Source organism: Chroicocephalus ridibundus, chromosome 4 (genome assembly GCF_963924245.1).
Source record: "Chroicocephalus ridibundus chromosome 4, bChrRid1.1, whole genome shotgun sequence".
Taxonomy (NCBI): Eukaryota; Metazoa; Chordata; class Aves; order Charadriiformes; family Laridae; genus Chroicocephalus; species Chroicocephalus ridibundus.
The window spans coordinates 27562976-27584542 of NC_086287.1; the positions used below are offsets into that span (position 1 = coordinate 27562976).

The following is a 21567-nucleotide window of genomic DNA, read 5'->3' on the forward strand; positions in this document are numbered from 1 at the left end:
CTTGGTAGAACAAGCAAGTTATTTGGTGGTTTATAAGACAGATTGCACTGGTGCTTACAGAAACAGGAATGGACAAGAGAACTCTGGCATTTATTGCCTGTTCTCCTCCAGCTCTCTCCATCTCTCTGTGCTTCTGCTTATTCAACTGTAAAACAAGGAAAACAAATAATTAACCTTCTTACCGGACGGATGTGAAGCTGAATGATAATGCTTTGTACTCATTGTATATTGTTTTCAGGACACACAGTAAGTGTCAGTGCTGCAGCCTCCTTGTGCAGTGGTGAAGGGCTTTTGTCCCCGCTCCACTGCTGCAGAGGCACAAAGGCCCCGACAATTTGCAGGGAAAGCCAGCCACGGAACGAAGAACACACCTCTCACTTCTGAGGCCTCTCCATTAAGTACAACGCTATTTAGGAATGTACTCCAAGCATTTATAAGACACTTATCAGGACAGGAGGTTGGTGGGATGTCAACACGCTACATACGCGCTACTGATGACAAACAATCAGCACACAAAAAAGTATTTTTCAGGAGAATCACAGACAGATAGGACTGGAAATAGCACAGGGGAGAAAAGCAACCACTCCTAAGAGCAGAGGCCATAACTCAGTATCTCTTAAAATGAACTGCTGAGAAATGGCCAACCGGAAATCCCAGCAAATAGAGCTGTAACGAGCTCAAGACCGGAAAGAAGGGAATCAGCGTCTATCCACTGAGCACATCAATAGGAAAACTTGTAAAGAGGTTTCAAGCTCCCCAATCAGTCAGATGGGAGAAGAGTCAGAGAGAAAGTGATTCCTGAAATAAATTTCTTTTTGGTTATTTTTGGAAAAGGAGACAAAAAGGAGGGAGGTTGGCACATTGGAAAGCCGACAAAAATCATTATTCTCTATAAATTGCTTTGACATTGTATAGGCAGTGACCTTCACAGCACTACCAGTTTAATGGCATTTACTTCAGCAGTAGCTGATTTCACTATTAAACAGGGATGCATAGCACAAGATTACACAACTAAATCACTCTTGTAAATATTTAATATCATTGCCTTTCTTTTTTTCCCCCTTTTAACAAATCACTATCAAAGGCAGAGCACACAGTAGAAAACACATTTATTTATTCTATCCTGGAAAAAGCTTACTGCTCATGCATTTTATCTATCTAGTTCTCCAAATGACTTTGACACTTGAAAGCCCTTGTGATCAAAACAGTCTGAAGGAAGGCAATTTTGCAACCATTTAAGAACTGATTTCATGCACTGATCAACATTTACCAAACTTGCCTGATGGAATAGCACAAAGTTTAACCCAGCAGATTGATAGCAAACACCTGAAGGAGAAAATTAGTAAGAAAACTACACTGGTTTAAATAGAAGTACCTTAAGAGACAAAAAGAAAGAAAATCAGAGATTATCTCTCCACTCTTCCTCCCCACCAAAGAAACAGGAAAAAAAAAAAAAAAATCAGTATTTGGGAAGTCAAAGGGAACTGGCACTAACAGAAAAAAGTCATATTTCTGGCTGACAATACAATAAGCGCATCCACCACATAATACATTCATTGCATCATGGACATACAGTGCAGCACAGCAGGAAATGAAGTGTCCACAGATTTCTCTTCAAATACATCTGTTTTAAAGATGAAGTCAATATATGGAACAAATAAAGTACAAGAATGTAGCAAAGAAAAATTATTAATGATGTCTCTAGTATCATATCTAGTAATATAAAATTGACTGAGAAATTGAAATGCTAAGCCTGGAATTGGGTACCTTAAGTATAGCAAGTCATTTTTAGAGAGAGCCTTACGATCTGTACCTTCTGATTTTCCCAACTTTAAGAAAATAATTTTTCCACAGTCAGGCATAAATGGTCTGTCACATTGTGGGAAAAATTATATTCTGTTGAAACTGCAGATGATCAATGCCAGAAAGCGTTCTTTACGACAGTATTCCAGCAGACAAATAATGAAAGTTACGCGTCTTTTCAGCAATTTAGCAAGAGAGGAAAGATAAATCAATGGACATTTATGAACTGGACAAATTCCGGGGAAAAAAATAATTTGATAAACTGAGGGATAAAAAACAGATGTAGAAAGCAGCTTGCCCCACATGCCTACAGACTTCATTGAGACTGCCTGTGGAGTAAGACTATCCAAAATAAATATGTGTAGTTGAAAACGGTCAGATAAACGTATTATTTGGATGATGGAGTTGGCCGGTCCTGTCTGACCAGGCACTGGTCCCTGAAATGTGTGTGCCCTTCATCAGAGCTGGGAAATGCAAATGCATGGTGATGCTAGGTGCTGCCCTGGGTTTTATAAAAGCTTGCAACACCTTTAATGCAGAGCTAAGCAAGAGCCTGTAATCCCTGTGCTGCGATGCAGCAATGTGTTCTCCCCTCGCAGGACAAGCCAACAGCTATGCAAGATCCTTTTATCAACATTCACAGGGCTGGAAAATAACTGTTCACAGTTTGATTCCCAACATTACCGAGTGAACCAGGAATTGCTCAGAGAACTGGCAGCTGAATACACATGTAAAAGACAAAGGTTCTTCAGTGATATTTATTCTAGCCAAGTTTTAATATTTCAAGGCTTATAGCAACTAACTCTTTACATAATCAAATGTAATTGTCTGATCCCAGCTGGTGATCAGCACATTCATCATCAACCTGGTCATTATTAATACACCAGTAATTAGGGGGAATAAAGGTGTGTGCTTTATAACGCTGGCTTAATACAATTCTACTGTACCTAGTAAGACCACAGCTCCTTTTAAAATACACTTATTTTAACATTAGGATTATACATTTTTCTTACCACAGCTAACAACTAACAATCACAGAGCCATATGATTTTAGAACAAATACTGAACTGGGTTTTTTTTAGACTCTTCTGTAAAAGGAATTTGCTCAATTAAAACGAACCGTATTTTGCTTTAGAAATAATCTGACCCATAAGCAGTTCCCCAATCAAACTGTGATTTGAGAGAAAAGCTCGATTAAAATGCATGCAATTGACAGAATCAAATCGTAAACACTTACCTACATACACTACATACATTCTTCTTGCTCTACTGTAGGAGAGAAAGCGATATCTCAGGCACCACGGTGTGGTACTGCTTGGCAAATGCTACTGACTTTTTTAATGGTGACAACTGTGTACACAAATTCTCAAAGTACCAGTTCTGTTTAAAGCCTTTCCCCACAAAGCAGCGCTGGTAAAGGACAGTTTCTGTTAAATCCTTTGCAGTCTTTTACCTTAAGAAGAGGAGAACTAAGGCCATCATTTACTGAGAATCCCTGAGGTTAGTGCTGGAATAGTCTCAGAGACAGATTCTTCCCTGCACTATTTCTTTTACATCCTCTGCATTTCCTCTGTTTTAATATCAGTTAACCACAATAAAACCCTTGCAGTGCAGCAAGGAATATGGCTCTTAATACCGTTACATCAAACCTCTTGGTATATAAAGCATACCTAGTAAGAGATCGACATCGCACAGAAAATCCTGCTTAAACAGAAATTGGGGACTTTATCCTTGCAGACACACAACACATTCCCACGTGCAAAACACCTTTAATTTCGATGAGCTTCACTGGCTGTTTAGGGAACACAGTACTTTAAGCACAGAAACTTGCAGGATAAGTTGCCTGTAGCGTAAATTTCTAAACACAAAGGCTTTGAAAACAAATGAATACACTACAGCCTGTGAGTGCTGAATTCACACCTGATTCCTTGCTCTCTGCAGTGGTATTTTCTATTATCTTCCCTACTTCATAGCCTCTCAGTACTGGTCTCTGTTTGGATACGTGCACTCAGAACTACCAAGGGCCTTGAAACAAATGTGGAAATGAAAGCCAGCGTGAGAAGGAGCTCTAGCTCCATGAAAGAGGTGAGCATGGCCAAATGAATGAAAGGTGGTGGGTGTCACAGGAAGGCCAGCAACTAGCAATGGTGCTAGTCAGAATCAGAATCAAAAACCAGAATACTGATGTGGGGAAAATCACACACCGTTGGACATGACCTAATAACTGACACAGACGATACTGGGTCAGTTATATCAGACGACTGGAGAAAGCGTGACCTTCTTCACAGTAATAGTTTTACAACCATTTGTATGGCATGTTATCCACTAATCTCTAGTCAAAATATTTACTATCTATCTGGTAAAGCACTGCAAATAAGGCTGCTGTTTCTAAGCGCTTACTCTCAATGCGTAAGATCCAGCTTACACAGCACATATTTTCTGAACTGTTCTATACCATAATGTTATCACTCTAGTCCACAAAAGGCCACAATGAGCCTTAAAACAAGAAACTCCCCTCTTTCACTGGGTTTCATATTTTTGCAGGGCTGTCTGATGTGTGTGTCAGGGGTCTATTTCGGTTCCTGATGGCATTATCACCACTTTGCTGCATTACCATAAAGCCCAGGAAATAAGCTATTACCCACCATCACTCCTCCCAAACGTTATCACAGAGAATCATGCATTCACAAAACAGCATTAACTGTGAGAATTAGAGTCCATTTAATCTGCAGCTGTTCCTTCATTCCTAAATAGGTTCTTAGATCAAAACTTCTCCCTGACTGGTCTCATTACCAAACGTCCTTTTCAACTGGAAGAAGAAAAAGATCACTTTAAAAAAATTGTATGTTTTACAGATAACGCTCCTTCCCTGTATTATGACAGCCAGGTAAGTAAAATTAAAATGAAGATTTTTTCCAAAAACACAGTGGGTGTTTTAGCTTTCAGAATTGTGAGTTGAAATTTTCCCTTCAAATCATCTCTGGCAACAGAAATGAACCTGGGATTTTGATTTTCTATTTCTAGTTTATCTCATTTTCAGAATCTTAAGCTTCAATTATTTAAGGGAAAGGTGTTCTGTTTATTTTTAATAATAATACTAACTCTGCAGTAAGGGCTCTCTTTCAAATACGAAACCTAAATCCTGGATCTAATATACATGCTGATGTTCCTTTCAGCTCTAAACCCATGCCCTAGAAAAACCCACAACCCTATATTCTGCTATTATCAAAGAAAACATTGCTTATTATGTTCCATTTCCCTCTCTGCTTCTCTGCCTCTTTGTTACTGTCCGTTGGAAGGACTCCAATCTGCAGGGAAAAAACACTCTCAAATTTAAACTGAAAAACCTAAATGCCAGGAAAAGGCACAATGTCTCTTTAAGAGTCAACAGTAAATTAACTTGCCCATAAGAGTGCAATAATTAGCAGTTAGTAGCTTATTAAAAGGATGGCAAAGGCCAAGCTGCCATCTGGGATCTCCAGTTTCTTGTGATTGTTATTATGTCAAGATGTGCAACTTGCATTAGCTTTCATGTCACTGTGCTTGCCCTTACTTTACATGTAAATTTTAATGAAAGATACAGCACTTTAAAAATCAGATGTCCATCAAAAGTGCTATTAGTCTGCCTTTTACAAAGCATACGGCCTGTTTTGCTGCCTCTGCATCTCTACACACCACTGAATGCCTCAAATGAAGAAAATAGAGGAAGGGGAAAAAAAGCCTTTCAATGATATCAATTAAATATTCTCTTTGGGCAGAGCGAAACCTGAGCCTCATCGAAAACAGAAGACTACAATACAGCATAAGAAGACAATATTTTAGCTCCAGTTTACACACAACATGACCACAATGCCTTTAACTCTCACAGGAATCATACTTCTTAATAAAAATGAAAGCCAATGAAGAATTAGCTGTTTATTCACACATTAGAAAGACACAGTTTTACAATAAGGCAGAAAGAAAGCCCATAAGAAAAAATAAATTACCTATAAACTACAAAATACTTAACACATTATTAAATATTTCATGCATATGCATTATTTGTAATTACACATGCTCATATGCACACACACAAAAAAATTACCAGAAACATCCTATTTAACGTCGCGTTTGTCTGCCTTCATAAATATATTACGAAGAGATGTAAAAAGAATGTTAATAAATCTATTCCCTTGTGTTAGCTGCTATTCAACATTTAAGTGACTTCATTCACCAAAGTTTAGAAAATGTCATCACCTCTAGAATACAAAGAAATAGGATGAATGCTATACAGAAATGGCCCCCAATATCTTATATTTGAAATTTATCAACTGTCAATCATCTCTAATTAGATTTATAAGAATTACATTAAAATATTTGTTTCTTCCCTAAATAAAATATGAAACCAGCAGCAAAAATTCACTTACAAAAAGTTTTTCTAGAAGAATGACTTCTACATTCCAGGGGCCTTGATTCTATCAAAGAGGCTTTACAGATTGGGTATTTGCTAACCATGAAATAAAACGCTGTATTTTTTAAACAGTCATTAAGAGGAAAGTAAAAACTGAAAGTCACCATCCTTATAATAATGTATGAAAACAAACCCAATCCCACACGTATTTTAAAAGTATTAAGGAAAGGACTGCAAGCATAGAAACCAAAACCATACAATATTCACATTTAAAACCCAGATATTGAGATATTTTACAGGGCAAAGCAGAGCTTAAAAACCACTGACAAGATGAATGTAGTGTTGTTTTTCCCCCTTGTACAATTAGATATTTACAGAGCACAAATGATTTAATTTGTTACTGATGTTTCACTTCAACATTTGCGTAAACTCTTGGCCACTCAGACGGACTTATTCACATCGCTCTGAAATCCTAATGATATTACTGGTGAAGAAGAACTCAAAATTATTTTCCAGATCAGTAAGGTCCAGTCATTTCCTTCTATCCGAGTCCACAAATGCTATTTCGTTTTTTCTGTGCCATTACCTCCTGGTCAATATTATTGAACAATTCAAAGAAATAACCTCACACTGCTCACTGAGAGCAATGCTGAACATTACAAGACTTAAAAGACCTACTTGGGTTAAGGGCAGTTAGGATCAAGGGAGATAATCTGATCTTGCAATGCTGAGAGCTACACAGGGAATTTGCCAGTTGCCTTTGGTCTACACAACATGCATTAAAAAATGTCCTACCCATGAAATATGTGAGTAGTCTTTCATTTCTCTCTGAGAATGGAAAAAAAAAAAACCCTGCTTCGTGTTGAAAATGAGTGTGCAGCTGTGCAGTTTTTCATCCCGAGCACAGCTACTGACGGAGGGCAGGAGCCCAGTGCCTTAGAGGAGTGCATGGGTGCTATGGAGGTGTCCTTCGCCCACCCAGAAATCAGCCACACCTCACTGTCATCCTTTGCGTCAGGGGGGACATTTGGGACTTTTCAGTTCTTTAGATGAATCTTAGCCCACTAAATTCAATGTGAATTTTGCTATTGCCTTCAAGAAGACACAGGACTTCATTCACTGAAAACAGCAGAGTCCCACCAGGAATACAGCCAATTTCCTCTGGAGGCACAAACCTCAATAGAAGCCAGATCCAAACCAAGAGTGATGATAAAAGAAAACCCACTACATATATAAAAGAATGGTGAAAGGTAGCAAAAAGGCAAATTATCATTTCCTTAAGAAAGGCTGTCAAGAGAACAAATGATATGGAAGAACGTGACTACACATTAACTCCAGTTCAATAGCAAATTAGAGTTGGATATTTATGATCTCCTTTGGTATCATTTACTTGTGGGGGAGTGGTAGGGAAATAAACTCAATATAATTGTTCCTTAATTGTCAATTCCTCTCCAGAAGAGAAGTCGTATTCACCAATTCATGCCAAACTAAATAAAAGTCCTCCCTGCTCATCATACATTTACCTCATCTCTGCGACCAGTTCCATATGCCTAATAAAAACACAAACAATGCATATATACTCAGTTCAGGTTAAAATGCAAGTGGTACCCAGGTGCTTTTTTGTATCTCAACTACTGCAGCCATCAGCCAATACCCCAGAACACCTACACTTCATCTTCTTCAGCTTTCCAGGAACTTATAAAAAATAAAACAAAATCTCCTGAACTTTTTAAAAAGGATAGATGCAGAGGAAGCCTATTTACTCCAGTGGAAGTGACTAATGAAAGACTTATTTCAAATGAAGAATGCAAGGTCACAGACTGCTATATGTTGTGAAGTGGTTTTATGAAATCAAATACATCATATCCTTTGGCTACATACATGGCATGAGACAGAGTGGCTGACAGATTTTACTAAAAACTACAAGAATGCCAAAAAATATGAACCTTCCAGGTACAATCACTAAGACATCCCGTACCACCTTCTCTGTGAGCTGAGGGCCATGTATGGGTTCAAAAATTACACCACTTGAGCCCTCTGAAGGTAATACCATTTTTCATACAGAGTGATGGTTCTTTGATGAAGTCACTTGCTATAACTAGAGCTAAAAAACAGACATAACTGGGAAGTGAAACAATATTTTCAGTCTATGTCACTGTAAGTTCCAGTGCATATGAATTAATTGTGGACTGTGTTTTATAATGCTCATTCCTACAGGCTCAACTGGGAATTTTGTTTTGGAAAAGACTTTCGGTTTAGTCCTGCAGAGACTGGTCTGCAGCACAAATGCCACCCAAGAAAAGAAGGGAGCAACATGAGCTAACATCACACCATACAAGACTCGCCCTGATCTACACTGACCCTTAAATCACACAAAGCCATACATCAGCTAACTCAATTATTGGCAGCTGTGTTGAGACATGGTAACATTTTATATGATGTGCTTAGAACCTTAGGAAAAGGGTGGTTTTTTTTTTTACACTTTTATACACTTTTTACAGTGTGTATATATGTGATTATCATGTTCTGATATTCACCTCTTGCTAAGAAAATAGCTGTGAGTACAGCTTTGGATAGAATAGAAAAACTGTGAAATTAACTATTGGAATATTTTTTCAACCTCAAAACAGAACAAATAATATTGATTACATGATGCACACCATCACAGATAATCCAACAATGCAAACTCGTTAGAAGAAGGCAGGGCATCAGAAAGAGGAATCACACAAAGAGAAAGTGTTTAATATGCCATTGTGCTCCCTGGAATTCAGGTATTGCAGGAGGAGTGATCACCAGGCAGAGATTGCTTGTGCCTCAAAGGAAAGTTATTATGAACAAATCCTCTGAGCTCTCTTATCCTCCCAAATTCATAGCAGTACAATTAATCATTTCATCCCCCAATGTCTTATTGGCATGGACACACCCAACATCCTCCAAGGTGTTCAAATCACGCTGATCAATACATCAGATTCTTCAGCAGTGTATTTGTTCAAAAGGAGTAAGCCTCAGCATAATAAAACCTTTTAATCTCTCTATCTCATTGGAAAATAGGACAAAGAAATGGATTTTCCTCGAGCAGTGCTTATAATTTATCAATTAATCTTCACCTTTCCCTCCAGTCCAACTGGAGTCCCACAGCAGGTTTGCAGCATTTTGCCTTTTTGACAGTTTTGATTAGGGATGGATGACTGCCCTCTGCACGCTAAAGATAGGTGTGAACTGCTGAAGAGCAAGCTGGAGCTCCAGAGCAGCCTTACATGCCCTCTGCTGAACTGAGCTGCAAAGCAAATGCACCTCTCTGTTTAGCAGGGTTGAACTTCTGTTTCCTCCACAGTTTTTTGCAGCTCAATTTCTATTTGAAAAACAACTTTTCCCTAACCAAGAGGATGAGAAGCAGAGCTTCTGGGGAGAGAAACGATAGCTCAAAAGACCTCCATCGCTGAAGGGTACTGGACAATGCCAGGTCCTGCTTCCACTAACACCAGTGCCAAAATTCCAGCAGTGGCATCACTCCAGTGCAAGAGAGTCAGCAGTACCAGCTCACCGGCATGTGGCTCTGCCTTTGACCGAATGGATGGTCCCTTTTCACCCCAGTATCACCAGCTACAGGCAGCCTGACACTGTGCAGCCCATACTTAGTGTGAACAAGGAGAAAACAACATAGAATCACAGAATTGCTGAGGTTGGAAGGGACCTTTAAGATCATTGAGTCCAACCTTTAACCTACCCTGACAAAAGCCACTTCTAAACCATGTCCCTAAGTGCCCCATCTACCCTTTTTTTAAACACCTCCAGGGATGGTGAATCCACCACCTCCCTGGGCAGCCTATTCCAATGTTTAATAACCCTTTCAGTGAAGAAATGTTTCCTAATATCCAATCTAAACCTCCCCTGACGTAACTTGAACCCGTTTCCCCTCGTCCTATCACTTGTCACCAGGGAGAAGAGGTCAGCCCCCATCTCTCTACAACCTCCTTTCAGGTAGTTGTAGAGGGTGATGAGGTCTCCCCTCAGCCTCCTCTTCTCCAAGCTAAACAACCCCAGCTCCCTCAGTCGTTCTTCATAAGGTTTGTCCTCCAGGCCCCTCACCAGCTTTGTAGCCCTTCTCTGGACACGCTCCAACACCTCAATGTCCCTCTTGTAGCGAGGGGCCCAAAACTGAACGCAGTACTCGAGGTGGGGCCTCACCAGTGCCGAGTACAGGGGGATGATCAATTCCCTAGTCCAGCTCACCACACTGTTCCTGATACAGGCTAGGATGCTGTTGGCCTTCTTGGCCACCTGGGCACACTGCTGGCTCATATTCAGCCGGCTGTCAACCAACACCCCCAGGCCCTTTTCTGCCGGGCTGCTTTCGAGCCACTCTGCCCCAATCCTGTAGCGCTGCATGGGGTTGTTTTGACCCAAGTGCAGGACCCGGCACTTGGCCTTGTTGAACCTCATACCATTGGCCTCAGCCCATCGATCCAGCCTGTCCAGATCCCTCTGCAGAGCCAACCTACCCTCAAGCAGATCAACATGCCCGCCCAGCTTAGTGTCATCTGCGAATTTACTGAGGGTGCATTCGATCCCTTCATCCAGATCATTGATAAAGGTATTAAAGAGAACCGGCCCCAGCACCAAGCCCTGGGGGACAACCACTTGTGACCAGACACCAACTGGATTTAACTCCATTTACCACCACTCTCTGGGCACGGCCATCCAGCCAGTTTTTTACCCAGCAAAGAGTACACCTGTCCAGGCCATGAGTTAACATCTGTTAAGAAGGCCTCAAAACATTCGTCTTAATAAATATTTCTTCCATAATTCAGTACAAAACAAAAGATTGTTAAGAGACTTTTAAAAGTAAAGGCATTAAGTTCCAATATGAACCACATTCATAAAAATACAATTTGTCCATTGTCAAACAAACATTTTACAAACAATGAAGTCTTAGAAAGAATACAAACTCTACCTTTACTTCTACCTACAGACAGGAAGGTGTGCGTCCATTTAAGAGGAGGAACAAGAGGGGTGTCCATCATGGAGGAGGCAAAAGAGAAGAGAAAGAGGAAGCATAAAAAACAGAAAACGATGTCACTGGCCATACTTACAAAAACAAGAAAATGAGCATATTTAGGTAGCAGCCAAACCCAACAAAACCCAATGTCAAGGGAAAACAAGAGACACACCACAACTAAAGCACAAAGCAAGGCTTAAACAACTGACAGTACAACCAGCAACTGCCTGGTTAAGCCCTTTGGCTTTAATTTGATTTTCTACTGAGAAATGCAAACCCTCATGCAATAGCACACCAGTGATATGCCTCATTCCACATCAAATTCAAAAGAGCAAGGGAAACAACAGAGTAGGTCAGAAAAAAAATAAATCTCATGGTAATATATTTGCTAAACACATTTCACCTACCAGAGCTAATGTATTTGTATATAATGTTGACATTGCATATTTACTCACACATATACATTTACATATTTTATATCCATAATATTTTTTTAGAGAGTAAATATTTATCAAAAGGGAGTATCTGTGAGTTGACTGGCAAGAAAAGAGAAGCCATTGTTCCCTGATGCGTCATGGATAAATAAGGGTGGCTAAAGTTGACAGAAGCCAATAGTTTCCACATTTTTTTTTTGCCAGGCAAGGGAGTATAGAAAGGGCTGATGACAACAATACAGGCCTGAAGAGGTCATGCAAGTCTTCATGAGCCAGCTGGGTTGCAACTTGTAATTTAAATGGCCAAGTGCATCTAGTCATATAATCCAGTGCTAAATCACAGACTGCTACAAAGATGTGTTCAGTGCTATTGAGATTGAAAGTGGCCACGGAAGTTCACTGTCCTGATCACTCCCAACATGCCATCATCTTTCTTCTGCCAATGGCTTGCCATACTCAGCTGCATCCTAAGCAACTAGGACATGCTGATGGGACCTGCCTGTTGGATGCTCCTTCACTGAGCACAAACTTCAAGCTATCAGCCCAGGGAACAGTAAGTGGGGATAGAGAAGGAGCTCAGTGCTTCCCAGAGCTTAGCCAGGTGCTCCACATGCCAAATACCATGGTCTTGACATGCACTTATAAAGAGCCCTGCTTTCCCACCACAGAGGGATACTAAGCAGTACAGAAACTGAAGAGTGAGCCCCAACCTCACTTCTGATTGTTTCCTAAGCTTTCATGACCTCAGAGTAGACACCTGCCTTGAACTACAGAATAAAAACTGATTATGTCCTAAGCCTCTCCACATTTTACTGAGATATATAGAAACTATGTCTCTTTTATTCAAGTACCTAATTAGTCTTGAGCCTTCACAGGCACTACATTCTCTCTTATTAACTCCTTGGACTGTCTAACTTCAGATACGTGTTCACTTAATGTTAAAAACATCTATTCTAGGAAAGCCTCATCAGGCTTTAGAGTCAAAACTCACATTTTCTCCCCACAGACAAACAGTCGGTCTGGTCTTTCTAGTGCCCCATGTTCACACACCTCGCATTAAGGCTTCAACCATTTCACTCCTGCCTTCACAAGACTGGAATGCATCACCAGCACTGCTGACTCCTCCCTGTGTACCCATGTCAGCAAGACGCTGACACTGTCAGAGGAAAACAGAATCACCCACCTCACCTCTCCTCACCAGCTTCTTGCTCCATACCCCCATAGTTTAAAACGGGACAAATGATCCCATCATGTCACAGGCAATAGGTCTGTAACACAATCCAGGCTGAAATATTAAAATGTGAACTCTGATACAGGCTTAGATCCCATTTGTAGCCCAACTTGGGGTTATCCCTATTCTTTTTCTAAACCCATTTTGCTCTGTGCATATTTTAATATTTTAAATCACAGACACAGGACTTACAGGCCATTACGTGCAATTTTCCTCAGGATTCATAATGAGTTAGGATCATGCCATGAGGGCTATTAACATATTTTTTGTAATAATTGCACTCTTAAAAATAAAGACCAACATTGAGGTCTACATTTACCAGGCAGAAGTGGGAGTCATTACAGCTGGGACAATAAGAAAGAAATGGCAAGATAAAATGGTTGATGGGCTGCATGGAAGGGGGAAGCATACCTCTTTACTGTCCATGGAATCATTTCATGCTCCCTCCTGAGCACCTAGTCCCAGGCTGACAAGTATCCGTGGCTCATGGGACACAGAGGCAAAAATGCAAATGGCTTGACTGGCACCCAGTAGGCTTATTTGCTTTTATCATGCAAAACCCAGCTCAGAAAAGCAGCAGGGACAAAGCTCTTTCATGATCAGTGACTGAAACAAAGAGAAAGTCAAAGGACTTACCTTGTTCACCCATCATCAAGTGTGAGAGGCCTTTGAGAGAGAGAGAGAGAGAGAGAGAGAGAGAGGAAGTAAGAAAAAGAGAACAAAACAGAAAAAGAAGCAGCAATATCCATGCACTCTGGTTGCAGTCCAATACCTCTCAGGATTGGAGCTCACATACTTGAACTAGACCAAGTATGGGTGCAGCACACAGGGCACACACATATGCAGGTGCTGCTTTCCACACTGAGCAGGAAAGCATGTGTCGCGGGTAGAAAAAGACCTGATGATAGTTGCAGAACTGTGTTTAAGGTTCATCATATCCCTTGGGTAGTGACTCCGGAGGCACTGCACACCAGTATGGCTAAATGGGCTAGGAAAGCCAAAGTCTGCAACAGGGCTTTGCAGGGAGCATTTGCTCCTCTGGAGAGCTATAGAAAAACTTCTCCTCAGCTAAAGATTTAAGATTCAAGCCTGCAGTGGTCAGTGAAAGGGAGGCCGTGATCCCACCACATCTGCTTCAGAGGAAACATCTGGGCTAAATGCATACACACATACAAAGTTATCCTCATTCTTGAACATGGTGGCTTCAGCATGTATTTTTAGGAGTCAATCAACACTGCTCACACTTACTAATTAGACACCAGACCTAGCAAGGACTAAAAAAATTACCTGTAATCTATTTTTAATACTACTCCATTTCCTTTCCGGGAAGACCTGGAGATTCAACTTCTGAGGGAAGTGTGTTACTTGATGGCTCTATAGCTAAAGCTACTTTTTTGGTTTCAAAATTCAAGGTAAAGTGAGAAAGCAGCACCGCTCCCTGCAGCAGTGCCAGACACTGTCAGCTCTGTAGATGGGGCTCCAGATGGGGCTGGGGTGGTCACTTGGGCTACTCCACTCTCTGTCCGATAACTCTTCTTAGCATAAACCTTGTTTGTTTCAATTAAAATCCATTTCTAGCTCAAATTTTCAAATATGTTTACTGTACAACTGTATTCATACAAATATAATTTAGATACTATTGTATATATATTTATTCCCAATCCACTAAGCATGAACTGACCTATTAGTTAATTTTGTGACACGATTTCACAGAACTAACTTATACAAAAATCAAGTCATGCTTTTGTGAAATCAAGTCCAGCCATGAATGATCCCTCTTGTACTTGGATTCCTGGCCTTTTTCCCTTAGCTTGATTCCTTCTTCTACCCCTCACAGCACTTAGTATGGCAGGGATTTTGATACACGCATACATACATACACGTACACACATCCCATCTTAAGTCAGTTTATTGATCAAACAGGGCTGTGACTTTTTTAATTTCACGGAGATGGAGAGGTCAAATGAATTCATTAGAATGAGAACTTTCAACAAGCAGCACGCTGAGTTTGAATTTGTTTATTTCTCTCTCTTTTATATTTTGCCTTTGTGTCTGCTGGAGAAATCTAAAATCCAGATCATCCCAAGAATATGTTCACCCACAGAGAACTCCAAGCCAGATAAGGGGATTAATAATTGTACAGTCTAAGGAATGCAAATATCTTAATGTTCTTGAAGATTATTGTGGATTTAGAAAAATAATCAGAAACACAACATAGGTTTAGATTTTTTTAGGCTTTTTAGCTATAAATAAACACCGCAGATTTGATATTGTAGGACATATTTCTGGTCTAAATTACAAGATATAATTTCACTGAATCGTTTTGCTCTGCTAGCAGAGTGCGTTGAATTTGTGTCTCTATTTATGGCCACTGACCCCATCATTCTTGATAGGCAAATCTTAGGTCTGTCCAAATGGGGACTTGAAAGTCACTGTAAAAGGCACTGTAAAAGACGAGAAGACAAAAGTATAATTGTTAGGACCTAAAAAGCACGGAGACCCTGTATGGTGAAAAAGGAGAAAAGGCAAGAAGGTGGCAGTATGACACGCAGCTGAAGCTGGCTGAACATGGAGGGGAGATCAGATCCAGAGCAGAGATGGGGGTCCCATGCCCTCAGCCCTTGTGCACCGAAGGCAAGGAAAGCCATGGCTAAGAGGCACAGCACCAACAGGTGCAGCTGCTGGGGATGGCAGGGGCCTCGTCCACTTGGGGAGATGGGACACTGACAAAGAGAAACCTCCAGAGAGTGTTCAAAGCAAAAGCCTCCATTAAACACGCTGAATCACACCATAAGAAGACCCCTTCTCTCTCCACCAGCCACAGAGGAGCTACAAAAATCTCAAAATGTCTGGAATGTCAACACCCCTTTTGTCCTTACCCCTAGGAGGCCAATGCTGTGTGCCCTATCTGTCAGGCGCATCAGCCAGGTACAGACCAGAGCCCTTTGTCTGCAGTCCCAAAGTGAGCGCACCCCTCAAATGTACCCACCATTCTGGCCCCCAGTTTGACCTTGGTTCAAATGTCTGCGAAAGAAAGTCTCCCTAAGAAATGTGTTGACTCTTTCTGCTCCTTGACAAATGAGAAATACAAACAGTATCTGTGGTATCGTATGTACCTCTTGATCTTCTAGTCCCAACTGGACAATGGAAGTAGGGAGATTAATGAAAAGTAGTGCCCCCCCTGCAAATGCTACTATTTCCTTTTCAAAATAAGAAGAAAAAGGAGAGTGGACTTGGAGATGCAACAAAAAACTAATATTATCTCTTAAGTTGTCTATCGACACAGAACCTTATTTTAACAAAAAGAACACTAAGAGAATTCCAGATCGATTGTTAGATAGAATAATAATAAAATAACATATCAGCTTTTCTCATCTGAAAATTTTCCTCCCTTGCAATTTAAAGTAGGAGTGAAAATGAATGTATTTATCTCCAACAAAACACCATTAACAACCAAAACCTTCAACCATTTGGATCTAAAATCTGTGACATTTGCAGCATGTGTAACAAAGGCCCCAAATTAGTCACAGTAAAATCAACACAGAAAACGTGAACTGGCATCATTGTCTCACCTTTACATCAGTTTCAAGATATGACAAGACACTAAAACAATGTTCAAACCACAGAAGTCAAAGTCATCTCAAGGTGACATGGGGTAGCACTTGCTATTGGACTACAACAAGCTAACAGGGCATCCAACAAACCAATGCAAAAGGTGTGAGAAATGTTCAGACCTGTGAACTAGACCAGATTTTGTCAGAACAGGGGGGACACATATCACCATGCTATTTGGGCATCAACCATGAAGGCCAGCAAAGCTTTCAGCAGGCTCAGGATGCTAAAGCACATTATTCACACATACAACCATTGTTTATGGCAATAGTAAACCCGTGCCAGGGGAATCCTGTAAGAAAATCTGAATTTCCACCTAAATGCAGGTGAAACATGCTTTCCTTTTAATCTTAGATTTGTTCAACCAGAAACCCTGATTAAAGCCTCAAAGCTGCAAACTCAGCCAGTGCAGAACTGGGAAAAGCTTGACACAAACCTGCATGAGCTGCAATGGTCGAGGGGTTGTGTGCTTTTTCTAAACCAATCTAGTTGTTCTCCTAATAATCAACTGTCTGGGCACAACTGCTGCCAAACAAAAACGGTGGGTAGCAAGTGCTATGTAAAAGGTATAGGAAAACCTCAGAATAAATAGCTTATCTGCCTGCAAAAAATGTCAAAGCCAGGAATGTGGTGACTTGCTATTCCTGAGCTTCAGACGTGAGTGAGAGTAAGGATGAGTGCATGGCTTTGGAAGAAGGCTCTCAACAGGTTTCCTAGAAAATGATAAGCCTCTGCTTGTGCTCAGCCCAACTCTTCCTATTTAGGTGTGGGAGTTCTTTTGATATTTCTTTAACCCACTACCAAATCTGTATTATTTTCTTAAAGGTTAATATTATCTCCCTTGATCTCAAAGTAATATTTCAAAGAACTGCATTTTTTTTTTAAATTGTAAACCATCTGCTTTCTATATCAAAATAGTAAAATTAAGTGGCTCTAACTGTACAAAGTATCAAGGGCCAACACTGGGTTCTTATGAAGACAGAAGGACATTTTTTTAAAAGTAGCTTCAGAGTACAATGATATGAAAGAGCAATGTAGATGAACAGCAGTCCTCATCTTTAAGCATTTACTAGGGGCAATTTTCAAGGTGGAGGAGAAAATGAAGGAAACCTTGAAGGCAGTTTGAACCTCTCCCCCACTGCCTCTCCCCCCAGCACCACATTTGGGTACTTAGCAGTTAAAATGGAAAAATAAAGCCACAAAACCTAAGAAGGTGGTGAGAGCACAAAACACAGCTGAGAGTGACAACTGGTTGCAGCAACAAAGGAAGATGGACTCCTTCATCTAGTTAATTATAGCTTGTCCCGCTTTACTGGCCCCATGCTCTGGGGGTGTGCACGTGTGCGTGGGTGTGAGTACACTGCTGAATTGCTCTGTTAAGGCAGGCAGCCTTAGTATCTTCTTTTTAATGATGCTGCCAGATGATTAGTTTTGGAATCACGTAATGAATGGGAAGAGAGACTGCCCGGCAGCAGCAGCAGCCCAGCTCTCCCCAGGGGCAGGCTTGCCCACAGAGGATCCTTTCCTGGGTATCAGGCTCCATGACCCGTTCAAACAATAACAGGACCAGCTGCAATGTATGTCTGAGGCAGGGCATCATGCCCTCTCGTCCAGGATATACATGCAAATCCTTTACAGGAGAGCTGAAGAAAGAAATCGTGCAAAGCAGGGATTCTTCCAAAAATAAAATTACAACTACTGTAGAGAAGAGCACTCTGATGGAGTCTGCTGTTTCACCCTCAGCAAGTTTGCAGATGACACAAAGCTGAGTGGTGCAGTTGACACGCCTGAGGGATGGGATGCCATCCAGAGGGATCTGGACAGGCTAAAGAAGTAGGCCCATGTGAACCTCATGAGGTTCAACAAGGCCAAGTGCGGGGTCCTGCATCTGGGCTGGGGCAACCCCCAGTATCAGCACAGGTTGGGGGATGAAGGGATTGAGAGCAGCTCTGCGAAGAAGGACATAGGGGTACTGGTGGATGAAAAGCTGGACATAAGCCAGCAATGTGCACTTGCAGCTCAGAAAGCCAACTGTATCCTGGGCTGCATCAAAAGAAGTATGGCCAGCAAGTCGAGGGAGGTGATTCTGCCCCTCTACTCCATGCTGGTGAGAGCCCACCAGCTCTCTGAAGTACTGCATCTAGCTCTGGAGTCCTCAGCACAAGAAAGAAATGGACCTGTTGGAGCAGGTCCAGAGGAGGGCCACAAAAATGATCAGAGCGCTGGAGCACCCCTCCTACGAGTAAAGGCTGAGAGAGTTGGAGTTGTTCAGCCTGGAGAAGAAAAGGCTCCAGAGAGACCTTATAGTAGCCTTCCAGTACCTAACAGGAGCTTATAAGAAAGATGGGGACAAACTTTTTAGCAAGGCCTGTTACAATAGGACAAGGAGAAATGGCTTTAAACTAAAAGAGGGTGGATTTAGACTAGATATAAGGAAGAAATTTTTTACAATGAGGGTGGTGAAACACTGGAACGGGCACCCAGAGAGGTGGTAGATGCCCCATCCCTGGAAACATTCAAGGTCAGGTTGGACGGGGATCTCAGCAACCTGATTTAGTTGAAGATGTCCCTGCTCACTGCAGGGGGGTTGGACTAAGTGATCTTTAAAGGTCCCTTCCAACTCAAAGCTTTCTATGATTCTGTTTACATAGGCTTTTTTTCTCTTCTGAGACTCCTACCTCAGCTCCATCAACAGTTCCCTTTTCCTTCTCCTTTAGGGAGGAGAGCTGACAAGTCGCCTGTCTCCCACACAGTCCTTCTTAAAATAGGCATCTTGAGGTTTCCTAAAACCCAAAGACCAAGGAAGCCTCCCTAAGAGTCCCCATGTACCAAAAAGAGGGCATTCAAGCAGGGCCAAAGGCTGGGACTCAGAGGAAGAAGCAAAACCCTTGTCTTGAGAGATGTGAAGAATGGATGAAGAGGAAAAATCATTCTGAGACCTAGTTCAGACCTTTTACCTGCTAGACAGGTCAGCTTTGCCAAGAGGATGACCTGATTTCTTGGCTGCTGGCATACATGGTGCCTGTTTTTTCTAACTGGGCAAAGCAGTAGCACAGGCTGGGGAGCAGCACAACAGCCAAGGGGCTTCTCGCAGGCCCCAGCAGTGAGGCCAGCCGGGAGTGCAGTTTTGTTATTGTAGCCGGAGGCCCACTTCCAATCCAATTACACACAACAGCTGTGCTAGCTCTTCTTTTCCATCCCTTTTGCTTACTCTGCTATGTAATTCCAGGATAGGTTTTGTCATTATTAGGGGCAGTGAGTCAGGGTGAGTGGCACCTTCTCTGAGTGATCAAAGGAATAAGAGCATAAGGTAGAAGCCATACAGAAAGTCATTCACCCCAACATTTATGGGCAGAAATAGTGATCAAACCATACTAACTCCTTACCCCCATGTCAGAAACAGTATTCTGACATTGCATGTAGCATATTCCTAGAAGTATTCACATAGGGAGGGCTACAAACATGGTGGTGTTTGAAAGCATGAAAATAAACATGCAAGTGTTTGCAAAGATCGCCACACGCACAAGAGAATGCGTGCAGGTAACAAGACCTGAGGGTGAATGCATTTTATAGCTGACCCATAAGAAGACGTGTATCACTGCAAATCAGAGCACCTGGTCACAGAGGTGCACAAGTTGGGAAAAGAAGAACTGTTACGCATGGAACAGAATTCTTCAGCTTCGAAAAGGTATCTCTGACAATATATAAGACAGGTAAAATCCCAAATAATACAGAGCAGGTGAACGGGGAATATTTTTTTTCCCTATTTGTCAGAACATAAGGAGTAGGAGTCCCTGAATTAAATTCTCAAGCAAGAGGTGTGAAATCAAGTCAAAGAAAGCACTTCCCACATTTGAATGATTAAATAATGGGACTTGTTATCACAGGATACTGTGGAGTTAAAAAATACAAGTGGATTAAAAAAAACAAAGACTGGGCACATCCAGAGGAAATATGTCCATTGATGACCGTATAACAGCATGATCTGGATGCAGTATAAGGTCAGAAAGTGCTTAAAACAGTGACTACCAAAAACCACAAAGGTATATCAGGACAAAACTAATGCTAACGTAGTTTCTTAAACTTCTTCCAAAGCATCTACTTTCATAAAAAGAGGTTTCTGGCCTAGACAAATTCTTGCTCTGACCCCAGTGATCACAACTGCCATATTGTTGCAAATGGGTGTGCATGGAGCTGAAAAACATTTGGTTTCAGTGCAAGAGAATCTGATTTGGGGAGAGTGGTGCCTGTGCAAAGGGCATGCAAGAATGAAACTGTGGCACCTATGAAGAAGAACATAAGCCTGTACTAACTGGTTTCAAACACTCACGTGAGTGGCACTGAAGATACGGCATAGGTGGATTCTTAGCCTGACCTTCTGCAAATAGGGAACTTCAGATGGGCTGAAATACAATTCACACATTTTCACGCCCAAAAGCAGAGTTCAGCTTCAAGGAAGCAGAAGCCAGCACACGGGTACTGCCTAAATGACCCTATGACATAGAGTTAGAGAGATGGACTAAAACAGCAGCCCTGAGATGAAGAAGGGAAAGAAGCATTAAAAGGTAAGAGTATGAAAGACTGAAAACCTGGATCAAAAAAGTGCTTGTATGTTTGTGTCTTCAAGGATCTCTGTAACCTTATGAAGGAGTTTTCAGGCAAACAAGGACTAATTTTTCCTCAGGGCCCCAACTAACTAGGTCATTTCTACTGGGTTGTGTCCATTCGGTTACATGCAAACTCTAGTCAGCAGTAAAATCTTGACAGCAAAACACCCAGAACTTCAGCTCTTAGCCTCCTCCCCACCAACACCTGAAGATCTCTCCCACAAAGGGGATAAGCCTGCCATGAATAGGAAAAGCACTATTTAAACTTCGATACCCCTCAGGTATCAGTACCAGTCACCATAATATCAAGGACCCATATTTAGTTCTTCCTCCTGCATATATTCTTTCAGTAAAAAAAAAAAAAAAACTAAGTGAGACAGGAGCATACCATTTGCTCCTTGATATACTGATCTTTTCCCAACAATTTGTCTTTCAGAAGCTAGACCACTGGCAAAAATTGGAAGGTGCAAAGAAAGGGGCGGACACTGTGC

At 41.4% G+C, this 21567-nt stretch overlaps 1 protein-coding gene across 27 annotated transcripts in view; it reads right to left on the reverse strand.

Moving 5' to 3' along the window:
- The window catches only part of NRXN3 (neurexin 3), a 1025535-nt gene that overhangs the window by 916653 nt on the left and 87315 nt on the right, over nt 1–21567 (reverse strand). For 26 of the 27 annotated variants that reach the window (XR_010071082.1, XR_010071083.1, XR_010071084.1 and 23 more), the window contains exons 4-5: nt 13494–13523; nt 11148–11159 (exon numbers count right to left, since the gene is read on the reverse strand). Coding sequence is in view for 24 of the 27 variants with exons in the window: in XM_063335033.1 (XP_063191103.1) it covers nt 11148–11159; nt 13494–13523 (42 nt within the window). In the remaining 3 variants the exon portion in view is untranslated. Of the gene's footprint in view, nt 1–3040; nt 3060–11147; nt 11160–13493; nt 13524–21567 lie in introns of those variants that run through there. The other variant, XM_063335018.1, reaches the window with a different exon arrangement.